Source organism: Culex quinquefasciatus, chromosome 1, assembly GCF_015732765.1.
Source record: "Culex quinquefasciatus strain JHB chromosome 1, VPISU_Cqui_1.0_pri_paternal, whole genome shotgun sequence".
In the NCBI taxonomy this organism is placed as follows: Eukaryota; Metazoa; Arthropoda; class Insecta; order Diptera; family Culicidae; genus Culex; species Culex quinquefasciatus.
The window spans coordinates 55,985,144-56,003,988 of record NC_051861.1 but is presented as its reverse complement, the minus strand read 5'-3'; the positions used below and the strand labels follow the sequence as shown (position 1 = coordinate 56,003,988).

Sequence of the window (18,845 nt, the reverse complement as noted above, 5' to 3'; positions counted from 1 at the left end):
ACAATAAGATTCACAACCATTGATTTCAATATGATAATAAGGGATACATTAATTTTATAGTATTTATCTCATGTCGATTGAAAAGTGTTCGAAAAATAAGTACAGTTTAGATACCAAGCTTATAAACGAACTAATAATCTGGAACACCTGAATCTAAAGTTATGAACATTTTTTTTTTCGATATATTGCGGAATAAATTCATATATGTTTCAACAATTTTATAAGCTCAGACATATTTACAAAAATATAAAGTTGGATGATTGATAAGTACGAATTCGAGTTAGAACCGCTGCTCAATGAACTGTTATAGTCGTCAGCTAATTATCACTACCGGAAATTTGTGAAAATAGCTAGACATTGAGAAAACTATTTCGGCATCATGGAATGAATCAGAAGCCACTATTAATCAAAAGCTTCGGCATCGCCAGAGTAATAAAATCTGGTCGTGACACGAGAATGTACTACTAAAAGTCTCAAAGCATAGACAGCTAAAACTGGCAGGCTACAGCAAAATTGTAGGATATCATTTGCTCATATCAAACACAAATATGAACACATGCACAAACACACACACATGCGGCGGTGTCAGTTTACCATACTAGGAGCGCGTTATCAACCGCTTTGCAATGGCCAAACCCGGACTGTCGGGCCAGATCGGGCTAGGACTCGGTGATGCTGAGATTATAAGGCTTGGCCCGTCGCATCGCAAAGCGTTTTGTGGCAGTTCTGGGGTATGCGACGACGACGACGACGAATGGAACGATGAGGACATAAAACCATTATCATAATGATTTTAATGATAGCTAAACAAATAACTTTGAGAAATTAAATCATTTTCTCTGTCTAATGGTTATCGATGTCAGGAGATATCATGGCGTGTAGTGCTTTTCTCAGTGAGCCTTTGTTTAACGTCATGTTGCTATCATTATTATTGTTTGTGCCCAAGTGGTTGTTGTTGTTAGTAGGCGCTGCCTGTCAGGAAACGATATTGTCTCATTCCCTTACCTTGCGCAAGCAGTCGCTCCGATACCATTTGAGCACATATTTAGTGTATGGTGAAAATCTAGCTCGCCGCACACTTGATCCTCTCGTTTACAGTGTACTTTTGGAATGATTGGCGTCTCGGTCCACCAAACTATTTACACAGCATATTTCACATTCATGCATCTTGTTTTCGCATATTCGAGCAATATGTACATTCAAATGACATCTAGTGACACTCATCATCTCAGTTCGGCTTAAGCCAGGAGTTTGACAAAAGTTTTCCCATTGCCATGCCGCACCACATCGTGCTTCGTATTTTTGGCACCTGAAATAGTGTGACCACGAGGACAATTGACGCGCGAGAGCATCTCGCCTTGAAGGTTGACAGAAACGTGTAAACTTTGCACATTTCACCTTACTCATCCCAACCACACAAAAACCCCCCAAAATACCTAACCGCATAATTACTTCGACAAAAAGTTTTCCCGAGCTCAAGATTTACCCGGCCAACACTCATCACGTGGTTTTTGTGAATCCTCACCCTCACGCACCACACCGTCGCGACCCTTTCCCCGCAATTTACAGGGGAATTTATACGCGCGACGTTGTTGTAGTAGGCCAACCACCGAGGAGAGTGCGTGTACACACACGTGATATTGACTCAGGACATCCTTATGACCATGTCCTTCTGCTGCTGCCCCCGATTGCTTGGATATTTGACACCTTTTTTCATCACCCCGAGAACCTGGTGCAACCCAGCCTAAAAAATGTACAAGCTTGCCCTTTTACGTGCTGATATGCGGTTAAGGTTAAATTAATTGTTGTTTAGTGTAGAGCTCGCCCACCCAGATGGCACAATCACGTGACCGACATTACTAATGAAACAGGCCACATGGTACACACAGGACACGGATATACGTCTCCGAACCCCCGCAAATCCTGCTGCGTTCAGGATTTACTCGGAAAGTTATGACAAACGCAGATTTGTAATTGTGCAAACATTAATTAGGAAACTGTGATTTTGTTTGGGCCTTGCTTTGAACTTGCTTGCATTTACAACAAATCCAAACGTAACTTGGTCGATTCCGTGAATTTTTGACGCCTTTGATATTTTACTATACGCGCTTGTACCATATAATGCCAGACAACAGAGGAGTGCCGTGGATTAAAAAATATGTTATTGCTTTTTAATGGTTTTCCCAGCATTTTGGTAGTTCGGTTGTGCGACGTGTCTATTTTTTGTTCGTTTTTTTCCAACATCAAACAACAAGTTCTGCGTCTTCCGCCTTCAAACGAAGCCAAAGAAAACAAACAGCAACTCAATAGAGGAGAGGATTGCCAAAAAGATCACCAAATTCGTCAGCCGACCAGAGGTTTACCGGGAACGGAACTCCGGGTGTCAGCTCTTACCGTTTAAAAACTAAAAATAACTGTTGAGCTGACTTTTACGAGGTCCAGGAACTTGAAGAAATGTACATACAAATCAGTTCAATTTTAAAACGTTTGAATATTTGAAAATCTCTTTTCAGAGCATCAATGGCACATTTTCGACTAATGATATTTTAATTTGGTGATCTTTGGATGCATTTGAAGGGACTAAATAATTGCAGAAAGTATGAATTTAAAACCAAAGCTATTCTAAAAATGGAAAATCGACGAACAACAAACTTGTTAAACAACAGTTTCAGCAAAAAACTTTTGGTTAACCATTTTCATTGAGACAACGGTTATGAGAACTACTATTCAACTATTATTATTGCCAGTTTAAGATGAAAAGGTAACTATTATGATGTGAGTTAAGGAAAAAAAAAAGTTCAAGATGGTATGTCAGAGACATAACCGAAAGACATAGGACCAAACAATTTGAATGTGTTTTTGGATTGCTAGTGAAATCTGAAATAAGATTATTTTATTTTGTTTCATAGATTTGTCGGCAAAATTGTCATAAATGTTCTCCCAAGGTGAACCTTCTATGAGGGCACCGGCAACTCCAGGTTGTGGCCACTACGGTCGAAATGTCAATTTTCATGTTCAGTATCAAAACCATGAATTTTGATATCCATATTGCCACAACTCGTATGGTTCTGTAAAAGTCCTCCGGGCCCCGGGGAACCTGCTTTAAGGGCACCGGCCACTCCAGGTTGTGGCCACTACTGTCGAAATGGCCATTATTATGTTCAGTATCAAAAACCATGAATTTTGATACCCATATTGCCACAACTCGTATGTTTCTGTAAATGTCCCCCAGGCCCCGGGAACCTTCTTTGAGGGCACCGGCCACTCCAGGTTGTGGCCACTACTGTCAAAATGGCCATTATTATGTTCAGTATCAAAAACCATGAATTTTGATACCCATATTGCCACAACTCGTTTGTTTCTGTAAATGTCCCCCCAGGCCCCGGAGGAACCTTCTTTGAGGGCACCGGCCACTCCAGGTTGTGGCCACTACTGTCGAAATGGCCATTATTATGTTCAGTATCAAAAACCATGAATTTTGATACCCATATTGCCACAACTCGTATGTTTCTGTAAATGTCCCCCCAGGCCCCGGAGGAACCTTCTTTGAGGGCACCGGCCACTCCAGGTTGTGGCCACTACTGTCGAAATGGCCATTATTATGTTCAGTATAAAAACCATGAATTTTGATACCCATATTGCCACAACTCGTATGTTTCTGTAAATGTCCCCCAGGCCCCGGGGAACCTTCTTTGAGGGCACCGGCCACTCCAGGTTGTGGCCACTACTGTCGAAATGGCCATTATTATGTTCAGTATAAAAAACCATGAATTTTGATACCCATATTGCCACAACTCGTATGCTTCTGTAAATGTCCCCCCAGGCCCCGGGGGAACCTTCTTCGAGGGCACCGGCCACTCCAGCTTTTTTTTTCACCACTGTCGAATTGGTCGTTTTTCATGAGAACCGCCGCATCATAGCGACTTCCACGCCGTCCGCTTCGCTCGAATTTCCTCCTTCTGCTGCCGGTGGTTCTTCCTTCTGGTTGCTGGTCCTCTTCTTCTATTGGCCGCTGCTGCTGCTGCTCCGCGCCGGCCCGACGTGCACAGTTCGAGTGCTCGTTCCAAAGTGACTTGCTTTTGCGAAATTTTCTGCTTAAATAGCGGCACAGCCGGAGAACGGCACAAAAGGGGCGCGGTCTCGAATGCATACGCTCGCTCTGATTGGTCATCTGTCCGATTTGTACTGAAAAATTACTCATTTTGATTGCATGTTTTAAGTGCTTTAACTATGTTTAGTCAGACTATCTATGTAGTTAAACAATAGCTGAAGTCTTCCTCTTTCGATTGGTGGTCCAACCATCTGGATTGATTCACAGGGAAAAAAGATATAAGCGTTCAAAATGTCTCCTTTTTCAACGCTTAAAAGTGACGCTTTGGATCGAATTTCTGAACTGGCCCCCCAATATAGTAAGTAAAGACATAGTCCTATGTCAAAATACCTACTAACAGGTAATTGTAACCAATGAAATCTCAAGTTACAAATATTTTGTCTTACTAACGCTATCTTGCCAATCCCTTACATAAATCCTCAAGAATCCTTATGTTTGGTAAGACAGCGCAAGCATGAAGATTTGTGTACCGAAAAGTTTTTTTTTGATATTCATACTCATTTATGTGTTGAAATTGCACAAATTGTAAGTTTTTTTTGAAAGTATTGCAATCCTTTCTAATAATCCTGTATCATTAAGTCAACACTTTGTGCATGAAACCACCGTTCTGACTTCCCGCATCACAAAACTTCCCAACTTTATTGGTTAATGAACAGATCCGTCTCGCTCACACCGCGATTACGCGCTCTGAAGTCGAAAAGCGGAAAATTCAAGCGGTGGAACTTTTCTTCTCGCCCAGCTGTAAAGTTCTTCAAGCTGCGTAAATGCCTTTTCGAAAAAGGGTGTCGGTGTGAGTGATTAAAATTTAAAGGGTTGATTGGCGCCGCGCGCGTTGCTCCCTTGTTCTTCCTCGATTTAAGATAACCCTGAAGATGGTGCAGCGCTCCCGGATGACGGCTTCGGTGTGCGGGTTCCCGAGCTGACTTTCTGATAACAACTTGCGCAAAGAGTGAAGACGAATCATTTTTTAGGAGAACGGGAAAACTTTCTCGCCGATAACAGATTCTTCACGCTTGCCTGCAGCCTCCTGTCTTACCGCAGTCAGGAGCCCATTGTGAATCAAGGTGAATACGTTTTATTGGTGTTTTAGTAGCTTTCCCTGGGGAAAGTCGTAATCAAAGTTTTATTCCTTTTGTTTTCTTCTTGTTTTGACTGATAAAATTAAATCTCACCAATTTAACGGTGCCAAAGTTAAGGTGGCACGCTAAGGCTGGTGTTGTGTTGAGTCCTTTGTGGGAAGTCCTTGACGTGTGAGGAGATCCGTCAAAGCTGCAAATAAATGGATCATGGAGTGGTACAAGTACTTGTGCAGATCATCGTGGCGTTTTACTTTTTTCACTCAATCATTACGAAATAAATTCAACTTCACAACATCGTAGTTCAGATGGCACGTCGACCAATGCTTAAAGTTTAATTGAGATTTCTCTTTTGCCTAATCCTGAGTGATAAACCGTTACACTCAAAACTAACCTGCTAATCGAAATCAACAACAGTTGACTAAGCAAAACCTTTTCTCACCGCAAGGTGGATTGAAATCCTTTTTTGTTTTGTTTTCTCCACGACCCCGTTGTGAACCCTCATCTTGGTGCTGCTCTCTATTGATAATAACAATAAAGGTTTGTTCAACGCCGGCCACAAATTTGTACCGCACTGGTATTAAAGATCAAACCGATAAGAACACTCTCCTACTCTCCCTCCGGTTGACTTGACTCCGAACTCCGCTTTCGTCGACACTCCTGGTGTAGATACAGGCGCGCTGAGAACGCATCGTGCCGAGACTGTACTGTGCTGTACTGTGTTTGTTGGGGTATCTGAGTCAACATATCTAATGCTCCCGATCGAATGCCTTTTAGGGTTGACATAATGCTTCTTAAATTACACGCACAAAACCCGGCAGCAGCGAGGCAGGGCAAAAAAAAAAGCAGGAGAGAGCTTTCCGAGGTGAACAAATGCATTAGCGAGGCCTCGGCACTTGATCGAATTAAACGATATCGCAGGCTTGAATTATGATGAAGCATGAATCGTCGTATACTGTGCTGTGCAAAGGCCATATTGCGCCCACAATCCTTCAGGTTTTGTTTGTTTGATATCGATTTTTTCTTGGTGCGCCGCGTGGTGACCAAAGCCTAATGCAAAACTTGCGCGCGGTGGGGACACTTTTATTCGAATATTTATTTGATTACATAAACCTTAATGTTGTACACGTGGGGAGAAATACAAATTGTGACGAATCTTTATCGCACGTGGAACGCCCCGGCAAAGGAGAGAGCGTAATGAAGTCGAGGAGAAACATTTACCTACATTTAATTAACATCAAATTAGACAGTACAGTAAGGGTTCGATTTAGCTGCCAAAGAGGTTCCACTGCGGAGGTTAAAAGTAGGCATCTCTATCAATTTTTATAGAGCCAATGTGATGATCCGAAAAGAGTTTGTAAACGCACTGTTTGTTCACTACCTCGATTCGATCCATTTCTGGGGTTCAGGGTAAGACCTTACGCTGAACAACCCCCCTCCTTTTCTCCCTAAAGTGCCCACGTGGTTTATGGATGGTCCCTAATGAGCATGCATTTTAGTTTGAATATCAGACAGCACATAAATGAATAAAGTCGCACACACAAACCTTAACATCAGTAGGCAACAATGTTGCAAAATTTGGATAATAAAATCCGCCCTTATAATGGAAAGTTTTCAAAAATAACATCTTTAAGTAACAAAATCGGACACTTTCTTTTCTCCTGAAATTCACTCCTAATTAAGTTGCTTGGCGCGAGGGCACACGTTCTGGGCTTCGATCGCAGACCACCCGTTGAATCGTGTGATTTTTCGAGACACGCACATAAGACTGACGTACGAACGAACGGTTCGGACTTTTACTCCCTCAACAATGTTCTAATCGAGCGCGGCACGAACATTGTCCTAAAAGAAGTATTGCTAGCAGTGCAGATAGTAATTACATTTTGCATTGTTTTCTGTGACACTATTTTTTTAAATTTAGTGCAGGAATCTCATAACAATTTTGACGCCTAATTTTATGCAATCTAGCAGGATCGATAATCCTGAATTCTGATAAGATATATGGATCGCTAATGAATGCTTTTTCAAATACGAATATCAACCATAGTCTAATATGAATCAATGCTCCGGGGCATTCCCACTTGAAACAGAAATCAAATTCGAATCTTTTTCAACCATTTTACCGACCACTACGACGATTAATGTATCAACAGTAATTTCACTACGACGTTTCCCAGCTGCCGGAATGGTATTATGCAATCATAGAAACTTCTCGAGGACAATCGCAGCGAAACCCCTCAAATAGTACCCTCTGGGCACATATCGCGATGCGGGACACCCCTCCTGCCTGTATATATTCCGGCATAGCGCACCACACCTCATTGTTCGACCGATCTATTTTCGGTACTCGAAGCGCACTTTGAAGCATCCTTCAGATGCCACAGAACATAAGTGGCATCTTTTGGCAGATTCTGGCGAAAACGACAACCGATTGACGCCGGAGCCAAGCCTCGAGGAGCACACTCGAGAAAACTGTTCTCGTGAACTCTCTTGAATTTGCTGCCGTCACACAATGGGCCAAGGGAACGAATCCTATTTTGCTACATGGAAACATGGGATTTTGGGAAAAAAGGGAGAGCAGGAATTATGGTACTATTGATGGACGGAATAGGATCGAGTTTTTTGAAAAGGAAATATTTTCGTGTATTGTGCGTGTGAACATCTCAAGGAATACATATTCAGATTCATATCTTAACATTTTCTTGGGGTTTTTACTATACATTTTTGTCTGTGCTCAATGATTGTATAACAAGAGTAACAACAATTAGAAAACTCAAATTACGGGACAATAGTAAACATTTCAAATAATTGATCAAATAATGTCAAAATATCTACACAAACTTGTAAATCAATTAGTGTAAAGTGTCTATAAGAATCGACAACTTTTACAACTCCCAACAGTCAAAGGTTTTCCTCCGTCAATCGTATCACTTCCAGATAGCATAAATTATGGCTGGTTCGCTGCCGTTTCTGTTGCCGGGGGCACGCACCAATATTTACTACAATAAAATAGTTCAACATGCCATAAACTACGCTGGGTCACGTTTTGATGACTTGCCTTCCCCAAAAATAAACAATTCTTCTGCTTCACCAACCCTCTCACATGTTGAAAATCGTGTGCCATTCAACAAATTCAATGATCGATTTTGATTACTTCTAGAAGACAATTTACGTTCAAACTAAATTATTTCAAAAAAAATATTGCATTATTTCCATTTTCAGTGGAAATCGAAACATGTAACAATTTGTATTCATAATTTTTCCTGAACTGCCAACCCTACCCAAATTCACAAAACTCCTCAGTTGAATCAATTATTTTTGGTGATAAGTAAATATTGTTATTTCTTTGTGGCGGATAAAATGCTTTAATGTTTGCTAGCGTAGTGCGTCTCTGCGTCCTCCTCACCTGCTTTACGAACAAGCTAAGCATAGAGAATTTTCTATAGTTCCATTTAATTCGACCCAGATGATGATTTGCATTTTCTAGCCTCTCGGCTCATAGTTAGAACGTTGTCCACAACGCTTGGCGCGGGGCTTGGCCACACTTCTCGATAATTTTGTCCAACTTTGAACAACACTCGCTCTCGGGAATGTTTTGGACGACTACAAGAAAACTTCGATGGTTGGACAGTGATTGTTTTCAAATGTACCATTTGACTGATTTTAATTTAATTTTTGAAGTCAATGAACATTCTGCGAACAAAATCTTAATATATTGTGCCTTTGTAAACTTTGTTCCAAATATAATGAGCAACCGAGAAATATAATTCGTTCTCATGTTAAACTTATGCCGTTTGGGACTGCATTACTCTTTCAAAAAATTGAAGTCAAATCATCAAGGTTTTACTGTAGCCAGTTTAGCTGCAGCTTTTGTGAATGCTCCTAACCGTGGTGCCCCTTTCTTCATGATTTACACCGTTAGGACATAATTCATGTATTCGTAATAAGTAACCTTTCATAATGTGATAATTGGAAATTCAAACCGCCACGAGTTCGAGAACGAAATAACTTGTGTGTTAAGTGTACTCGAGTTTTAATAATGAACTATTTCAATATTTTAATGATAGTGCAATTTAGTGCTTTTGGTGCCGTTTGAGAGGGCCAGTTGAAGTGAAGGAAAGATTATTTCGACTTGGGCCTTTTATAGCGCACGTGAGGTAGTTCCAACGCGCGGAGGGGCCTCAACACACTTAAGTTTTTTGTTTTCTTTTTCTCTCTCTTAAGCCGTGGCACGGCGCTCGCGAGCCTAGCGCACAGCTCAAGTGTGCTTTATTCTTGTTGGTGAGTGTTTCTTGAAAATAATAACAATAACAGCCGAAAATCTTAAAAGAAGGCAGACGTTTGCGGCGGGGGAAACCTTAATTGTAGCAAACTTTCTTGGAATTTAATTTTAAGATAATTTATCGGCTTTGAATGAAGGCAATATTGATACGGCGTGAAAATCACCTAATATAAAATGTGTTTGAAAGGACTTCTTAAAAGCCTGTTTTTTCGGTAAAGTTCATATGAGAGTTAGAGGCTACGGACGACCCATGTAGCCATACATGTACCCCGATAAAACAGAAAATAAGATCGCATATATCGCACTATTCAGAAGACATAGTTTTGATACACTGACAAAACACTGTACCTTGTCAAGACTTTAACATAACATTTTAAGTAATGAAAAATATATACTTAATTTTCTACAAGACTTTAATTTGAAGTTTTCTCCATTTTAAAGTATTCGTTAACAGAGATTTGCGGCAACAGGAATGCTCGCATCATAAGTGTGTCATAATTTTTTTCGAGAAATTTTTTTGCTCCTAATGGACACATTTGCACTCTATGGCCGTCGGAATGGATCGGCAGCATCGTCAGTGACGTGTGCCCTGCCAGCGCCGCGCACTACATGGAACCCCTTCTAGAAAGAAAGTGTGTAGACGCGAGAAATACTTGGAACTAGGTGATATTTTTAGAAAAGCGTCTCACGAATACCACTCACAAAAAATCATCGACGACGTCGTCGCCGTCACCGTCGCCATGAAATATTGTTGTTTTCGACTCGCTCTATCTTATTTTAGTATACCTCTAACGTGTTCTTGTTATTCGCGGCTGCTGCTGCAGATCCCTTCGACCAAAAATTCCAATGGAGCAAGAATCCCTAAATTTCACCAAGTAGAACGCGCGGGGTATGCGATATCGCGCTCATGTATCAAAACCATCGCGTCACAGGGGGAGAAAAGGTGGAAAAATAATGAAATTGTGTATACGCTTGGAAAATTACACATTACGCTTGCACTGTTGGCATTGGGGTAGAAAAGTGGCTTGTTGTGTCTGTATGGGTTTGAGTGTAGATTTGCCTCTGCGTTATACCAATATATCAGGGGTTGCGAAGCATATCTTAAATAAACCTACTGTTAATGTTGGTCACAAGAAACCGGGTAAATTCTGTCCAAAAGAAAGGATCCAGCAAATTCAATGCTTGATTCTATTTTATATCAATTTTTAATCCATCTTAGTGTAACCAGGAAAAAAAGGTTCATGAACAAATATCCAGAAATTAAAACCAATTCTTGTAAAGTAAAAGTAAATCTTTCCCAGTTCCTGAGGGGAACACCCTTGAAGAGTATCGGGGCCGGCATTTACAAAGCGGATTCAGTGGCAGTTCATTCTCAACTTAATGTTAACATGTTAAGATTAATGTTAACATTCTATAGGTCGCCTTCCTAAGGTGTCGTGATAAGGTCCAGTTTGTGACGATACACTACCTTCCCTTTACTAAGCAATCGATTCCAGAAGGGAAAAGATCACCAGTTGTGTTGGGTCGAGTCGGGATTTGAACCCCGATCTACCGCTTACGAGGCGGAAGCGTTACCACTGGGCTACGTGGTTCGGTCAATTCTTGCCTGTATTCAAATCTACAAAGACAAACCATCCACATTAACGACCCCCAGGTCTTTTGTGGTCTCTATTGCAAGTTTCTGCTCGAACCTAGGAGTCCGAAGGCTTGAATGGGGAGAGCACCCAAACCTCTTTTACTCCAAGGAACCTTCCACCCCAGTGTTTGAACTGACGACCTTTGGATTGTGAGTCCAACCGCCGCCAGCGATTCCACCGGAGTAGGCTTGGTTTGGTGTGTGGTTTGTACTTATGGCATGGAGACGACTCCTACACCTGGAACGACTTACGACCTAACAACCAAGGCCGGGACAGACATTTTACTTCCTCATCCGATGGAAGGTTGGAGCAGATGGGAATCGAACCCAGAATCATCCCCAAATCATCATCAAATCTATGTTATCTCAATTGATTATTGACACATGATTCACAAACACATGGATTGGGACCCTTATCATTTAAGGAGTTGAGTATGCATACACTCATCTATTTAAATCTAGGATAACTAGATCAACCGGGATCCCACTGTTTCCAACTAAAACCAATCAACTTGTTACTAAAAAATTCACTTAGTTTACCTTGGATCAAACAAGTTTTAGAAGTATTCTGATGTTACAACCAATTTTTGATTGTTTTTTTTTTAACTCGATCCACTAGATTAACAAGTGCCCTTTGTGATTTCAACCAAATAAATAATCTTAGTGGAAATATGTGTCGCTGGTTCAACCGCGATCCTGTATACCTGGAATTCAATATTCTGCAAGGATTACATTTGGATGAATGAACCTTTGTGAAATTCTGAAGTGATTAAAGAGGTAACTCAATTTCATATTCCGTTCATTTGAATCATGAGTTTGGAGAATCCGCTTTGACACCCCTGCAACAACCGACGACGCGTCCTGATCGTCGACGACGAATACAACGACGTCGGTGCTGGAAGGTGCCGTTACGCACAGGCAACATCAACTCCCTGTGACTGTGACTGTGTGGGGAGCGAGGAGCGAGCGCAGCACTCAAGAAGAAAACAGAAGAAGACAACAAGGATGAACTGTGATATGGTTCATCAAACATCACGATACGGATGCTCGACGAATTGTGAAATGATAATGCTCAGGCGAAGCGTAAAATGAAAGTACAACCATGGCGGAAGACGTGACGCAGAGGGCTACGCTCGCTCTTGACAAACAATACGATGAATGAACTTGTCCTAACGCTGCATGCTCTAACGGCATGATCGGAGCATAATCTTATTCAAGTGAATCAGAGTAGGATAATTTTTAATATCAATGTTTTTAGTTTTCAATTGTAATTTTTTGTGTTTTTTTTTCATTCGCTGGTAGATTTACATGACTCATTTCATTATTTCCAACTATTTCCGCAACAAAAAAAGACTTTCCGCGGAAACTAGCAATCAGTCTAGTTTACTCTCTGGCAGCAATAGGATCACCCAGACAGCCGAGCTATCAGGTTGTCTGCATTTTGGACGTACAAGACAGCCTAACTATGGCTCACATTTGGATTTCACGACAGCAAACAAGGCAGCTAGCAGCTTACTTCGATTGTACATTTAAGCAGCAAATGTTGCATCGGTATGAATTGGTCTAGCGTGTAAATTTACAACAAGTAGCGGAAACCGGGACCTGTTTTATAGCCCTTATCACCCTCGCATCGGCTACTTTGATTACGGCACTTTGCGGCTGATTTTTCCACTGTTCCGGCGGCTGTGATGACAAGTTCATCATCTGCGATTCCACGGAGCGCTGGTTAGCCGTCGAAAGTGTCAAAATATTTTCCAATTACAAATCGAAAAGAACAAATTATACTTCACTGCAATGGTGCTGTTTTATTGTTTTATACTGACCTACAAAGTGTACACAAACAAGTAGATCAGCAACTCTATCATGGCGAAGCAATAAAAAAGTGTTTATTTCAAATCTGTCTCAAACAGGCTTACGACAATCCCGCTAAACTTCATCCAAATCATGCATTTAAGACATACGGAAGCCAAAACACACACTCACACTTTGTTTAGCCATAAAAGACAAAAGTTTGTGGAGGTACATTACTTCTCGCGAAGCTGAAATCGCATTGTAATCAGTCGTTATCAGCGTTGCCGCGGCTGAACTTTCACCTTTTTACGGCAGAACCGCATGTATGCGTTTTGTTTCGCTTCTCTCGCGCGGCCGTCTATTTAAATATATATAAATAAATTTAAGTGATGTTCTTCCTCGGTTTATACTCATTTAATTGCCAACCAGATGAGCACACAAAACCGAAGTATAAAGAGCAAAAAGTGGCGATAATGATGTTCATAAATATGAATTTATTTTAATTACACTGATAAACAAAACACTCTTGAATTTATTAAAATTGATAATTAGAAAGCCGTAAATCAACGCGGAAAGCAAACTGAAAATTTGTCCAGCATAATTGTTATTGATCAATAAAAATTTCGGCATGAATTACACATATTTGCGCCCTCTGGTGCCTTGTCTTGTGCTGTGCCTTCAACAAGTCATGGATCAAGTCAGCTTTGATTTTTTATTTGATCTGGTATGCTCCTTCAGCGTTGTACTTCACACGGTACGACAGACTTGTGCATACCATGTAGGTATGTAACCGAAACCTTTGCCAACTTGGCCATTTCATATTCCTTCAGTAGAAACTTAATGCCCATCATGGAGAGCAATAAAATGCTGAGTGTGGACGAATACTGAATGAATTATTGTTTCAATACGTGCAATAATTATTTCATTAATGAAAATCGTTTCCATAAATAATGCTATTAAGTAAATCGTAAAACTGGCTGTTAACATGGCCATTAAATATGCATAATTTATGAATAAATGTCTATCGATTCTGTATTGTTTGAATATCAATTTTTGCGTCGCATTTATTTTTGAAATAATTTTCTATTCCCACAATGGAGTTGTGCGGTGAGCATAGCCACTGACATCATGTGCGAGCTCACTAGTTTCCACAATCGCACGCAAACAATGATGAGCGACATGAGCAAAGAGTCTTGATCGGACAGGCAATCCGCAGACAGTTTGTCTACAACTTCCGCGACAACGACGTATTGTCTGGTAACGGGCGAACGGAAGTTGTCTGGACTGTGTTGGCCTGAGTTTGCAGGCGACTTTCCAAATATGCGACAACACAACGGAACCATCATAACTCCATAAAAGGGGATGTGCGTTACTTACCGGGATCAGGCGTTTCGAGGCCGGGAGGAGGTTGCGTCGTTAGAGGTCCAGGCGTGCTCCCAGAACCAGGTGACCGCACGTCATCGTTCACCGCTCCACTGTACGATATCGATGAGCTTGGCGGTCTCTGCAAAATAATGATGATAATTGAGTATTTTTCCATAACTTAGTAAGAAAACAAACTACGTCTAACGTCTAATTGGTATAACATCTTGATATTACACTAAAACTTCTTTGTAGTCAATTGAAGAAACATCTTTCTATCCAAATAACTTCAAAATAGCCAATTTAGTTTTATAGTTTTACCACACACACTCTTTTTATTATTTTCCAGATGAGGTAACTGCAACAATCCGTAATAAACTCCGCCATCATCATGCGTAAGCTCGGTTGAACTTGTGAACAAGAACACGAACCAATAAAAGTTAAATTAGGTTTGCTTTATCGCCGTTTTATTCATTGCGTAGCACCTGGGAGTGAAGCGTTAAAATAACGGTCGGTTTATTGTTTTAACATTGGATAGGAAGATAAACGTTTTCCATTCTTGAATTAGGACCTTCAAAAAACATGCATATTTAGTAAAAAATTGAGCGAATATTATCAGCGTGTGCTTTGGTTCACTTTACCTCAACGTTGCATATGCATCATTAGGGTGTAATATCAAAATCGATTTTCCAGCACAGCAATTTTCCAGTTCATTTTGGGGTCCTAAACAACTCCCCAAAGTTTAAGAACGATTGGTTCAGTCCCCACTTTGCGCAAAGCGATTCATTTTTCCATATAAGTTTGCATAAGATTTTTTTTTAATTTGAAATTTTTAAAAATCCAAGGTGCTCTACAAGTTTCCCGAAGAAAGTATGGTGCTAACTTGTTTCTGAAAGAAGACAAAGCGTCCTCAAAACTTGTCAAAAACGTGCTTTTCGAGCACAAAAACACGTTTTAGACGAGTTTTGAACACGCTGTATCTTTTTATAGGAGCAAGTTAGCACATACTCTCTTCGGGAAACTAAGTTGTAAAGCACATTCTAGAGCATCCGAATATGAATCCGGTTAAAATATAGCGTGAAACGTGGATTTTTGAAATATCAAAATAAAATAATAGGTTTCCCCATACTAATTCCCATACAAAATTGAACCGCTTCGCGCCAAATGGGGACTTAACCAATCGTTCCCAAACTATGGGAAGTTATTTAGGACCTTAAAAGGAGCTGAAAAGTTTTCTGCGATCACTAAATTTGGACAAGTTTTTTTTCCATACAACCATATTACACCTAGGGTATTAGGTAAAACAACATTCGACTAAGGTAGTATAATATCCATTATACACGTTTTTAAAAACAGCTGTTCAAATTGTTAATGAGAAAAAACTAGTTCAAATTCTCCTCACACCTGTTAAATGCATGGAAAACATCACCAAAACCACGATACATTTCATTCAATTTAAGCTCATTTTCCTTAAAGAGGTTAATGAGCAGCCATTTGTACAAGTTTTGCTTATTTTAGTTTATTGATATTTAACACCATTCTCGGTGGCTTATTGGTAATGGAAACACATTCCTCTCCAAAGGTTGCACCCCGTCGCCATCAGTGTTCTGTCCTGGCAATGCTCGTGCTGGCCAATGCCATCATCAGAGCGTGTTTGGCGCATGGTGTCAAAATGACACTTTCGACGTCGACACTTTCACCTGAATCACCTCAACAACGTGCTGTTTTTGGTCGATTTATTTTATAAAACAGTCCCGGGTGTTGCGTCAGGGATCAGGAACACGAGCGGCGCCAGCCAGTGAGCAGGAAAATTCATTGGATGGATATAATGCAGCACTAGAGGGCGTATTTCATTGCGGAGCCGTCTCACCCTCTTCTCCATGGCTCCCGGGCATAACGAGGAATGGAATGCAAATTTGTAGTGAATGCAAATCAAACGCTCCGGTAGCCATCGATGACTATTGCTGTTTATTATGAAATTAGACAACAACGAGAGACAGATGAATGTTGCTGGTGTACGCACAGAACGCACCGGGTGACCAATGCAATGTGCATGTTCTGCAATTGTCTAAATTCACTCTGCCGAGGGTGGTATTGGCCGGCCAGGTTGGCCGTCCGGGTGGGAATCCCTCAAACTGGAATACATTAACACTACACACGCGCGTTTAGATCCTGGAGAGCTACCGCTCCTTCACTAAAATGTTGTGGTGGGTTTGTTCCAGCTGGAGCCTTAAATGGAAGGATAATGCCATTAAATCACACGCCTCATGAGCACGTTCATTTTCCAAACACACGCACATTTATGGAGCATTTGGCGGTGCATTATTTCTTGTTGAAAACTTTGTTTTAAAAGCTAATTTTGTGTTTTATGACATCCTTGTAAAAGCTATTACAATCAAACTATGTAATATAAATTATTACAATACTGTGAAAATTAATCTCGCGGACCGAAAAACAAAGATCGTCACGATTGTATGATTTTGAAGATTCCCAAATATCGTTAGCAGGGTTTACATTGGGCCCCCAACCCATGCTGACGGTATTCGAGCTTCCTTATCTTAAAGAATTAATTAATTAATTGCCGAGCTTCCGTAGCCATAAGGTTACGGGTTTCGCCTTGTAAGCGGAAGTTAATGAGTTCGATTCCTGTCTGGTTCGGCACTGGGAATACTGACCGGTAGGGGATGGGTTTCGACTAGCGGCGTGCTGGATTTCCAATCTAGAGGTCGTGAGTTCGATACTCGTACCGGGATGATGAAGTTCAAAAAAAAAGATTGCGGATCATAATATTAGTAACCAAGGCAGGTTCCGGATTTTTATCGAAAGCTTCAAGGAAGTTTCAACATAGTGTATTTTTTTCTACATTTCAACGAACCGGTCAATCTTCTCGATGAATCATTTCTTTTCTGAAACTTCCAACAAACCTGCTGTGACGTTTCCATCAATCGGTTGATTGTAACCCCGAGATTAACTTATTCTAATTTCAAAATGGCTCCAACATTCATCGCCGTGTACATGATAAATGTATTATTCATAGACATAAATAAGTTAATAGGCTAATAACCAAATACCTACCCTTTTCGTTGATTAACATATGAATTATGCATAGCCGTTCCGTTGCGATGCAAGTGTTCAACTTTCTTGATAAGACACTTTTAAACTTGCCTACCGTCGGAGAATGGTATCTTTGAAAAATAACTCTCCTCTATTCTAACCCTCTGGTTTAGACCAGTCGCGCGTCACTTATGCCGGTTGATGGGCACCGTAGATTGACAGGCGTTCCGAAATCGAATTATTGCGGACCTCTTCCACCCTACTTGAGATCGCCCCGGCTAGCGAGCATCAAATCGGATACAAAAGTGTATGATAATTTTTCTCACTTACCCAAATATAATTTATAAATTCACAATTGTCAGTAATTTCATCTTCCACCACACTCTTCTGAGAAAATGAGCAACGCTTGACACTTTTCGCTGGTGTTCTGTCCCTCCTAGAGGGTTCCTGGAGTTTTCCAGCCCTGCCCGGGGTTCGCATCTCTAATCGATCAAATTCAGTTAGGATAAAATTTCATTAATAATGCATTGTTGTTAATATTCCGTACATGTACGAAATAATAAAATCAATTGCTAGACTGCTTTTTATGGGTTCCCCTATGTGATCCTATGCGGTCCCAGCAGTAGCAGCAGTAACGACCACTACCGCACTCGATTGCTCATAATGGATCGGTATTGTGTGTATTGAGAAATCAAGGGCTGCCAAATGGTCCTTGGCATCAGCCCACTGGGAGACGAATTTGTTCATTTCGTACGCCGTGACAAAGTCCTGCCGGCCTGGCGCTTAGGGAGCGGAGGGGTGAGCAATCTCTCAACCCGGAATGTTTTGTTTTTTCCCACTTTTTTATTGAGTTGTGTGAAAACTTTAGCTTTCGCGTCACACACAACGATGGTCGGTACCTCCCTAGAGTTGCGCCCTGTAGGGAGCCAGATACCTGGGAGGAATGCCAACTGGGGTATACTCACGGGAATTCGGGGATCACTTGCCTGCCTGTCGGCGTTACATTGCGTACCGTGTTTGCATTAGAGGTGAAGCTGAAGGGGCGAGAATTGCTATTTTCACTTGCACCATGTAATATTCATCTGAAGTGTGCGGTGGTACAGTAGAGAGTGCGGCCTGTGGGTAGTCTCCAGCCGCCAATGAAATGCTATTTCGGAAAGCACTCTGGCTGATTAGTTTGTGAATCGTAGCAGGCGGTGCTCGACAATGACAACGCGATGATAGCTCAATAATATGATCTAAATAGGCTGTGTGTTCATTGGGAACCAGGTGTCTTCGAACGAGGATTGTCATGGCACTCTAAGAAAAATTGTAATATTTCCGGTACGGAAATCGAAATACAGATTGGAATATATGAATATTTATAATAACTAAGGTCAAAAAGATGAGTCCTTTAACGCCCTTTAATGCGGTTTAAAACCGATATTGCAATTTCTGTAACCATTTTGGCAACCAACAATTTGTTCCGGTTGAGTGAAATTCAACTAACATTCAAAAGGAACAGTTTCGAAATCCGAAAAAGGCGACCCACAT

General features: G+C 41.0%; 1 protein-coding gene across 2 annotated transcripts in view; it reads right to left on the bottom strand.

Annotated features, from left to right (window-relative positions):
• LOC6045521 (homeobox protein homothorax) overlaps positions 1-18,845 on the bottom strand; it is a 285,128-nt gene that overhangs the window by 198,430 nt on the left and 67,853 nt on the right. For both annotated transcript variants that reach the window (XM_038249283.1, XM_038249286.1), the window contains exon 7: positions 14,274-14,400. In XM_038249283.1, the coding sequence (XP_038105211.1) occupies positions 14,274-14,400 (127 nt within the window). The remainder of the gene's footprint in view (positions 1-14,273; positions 14,401-18,845) is intronic.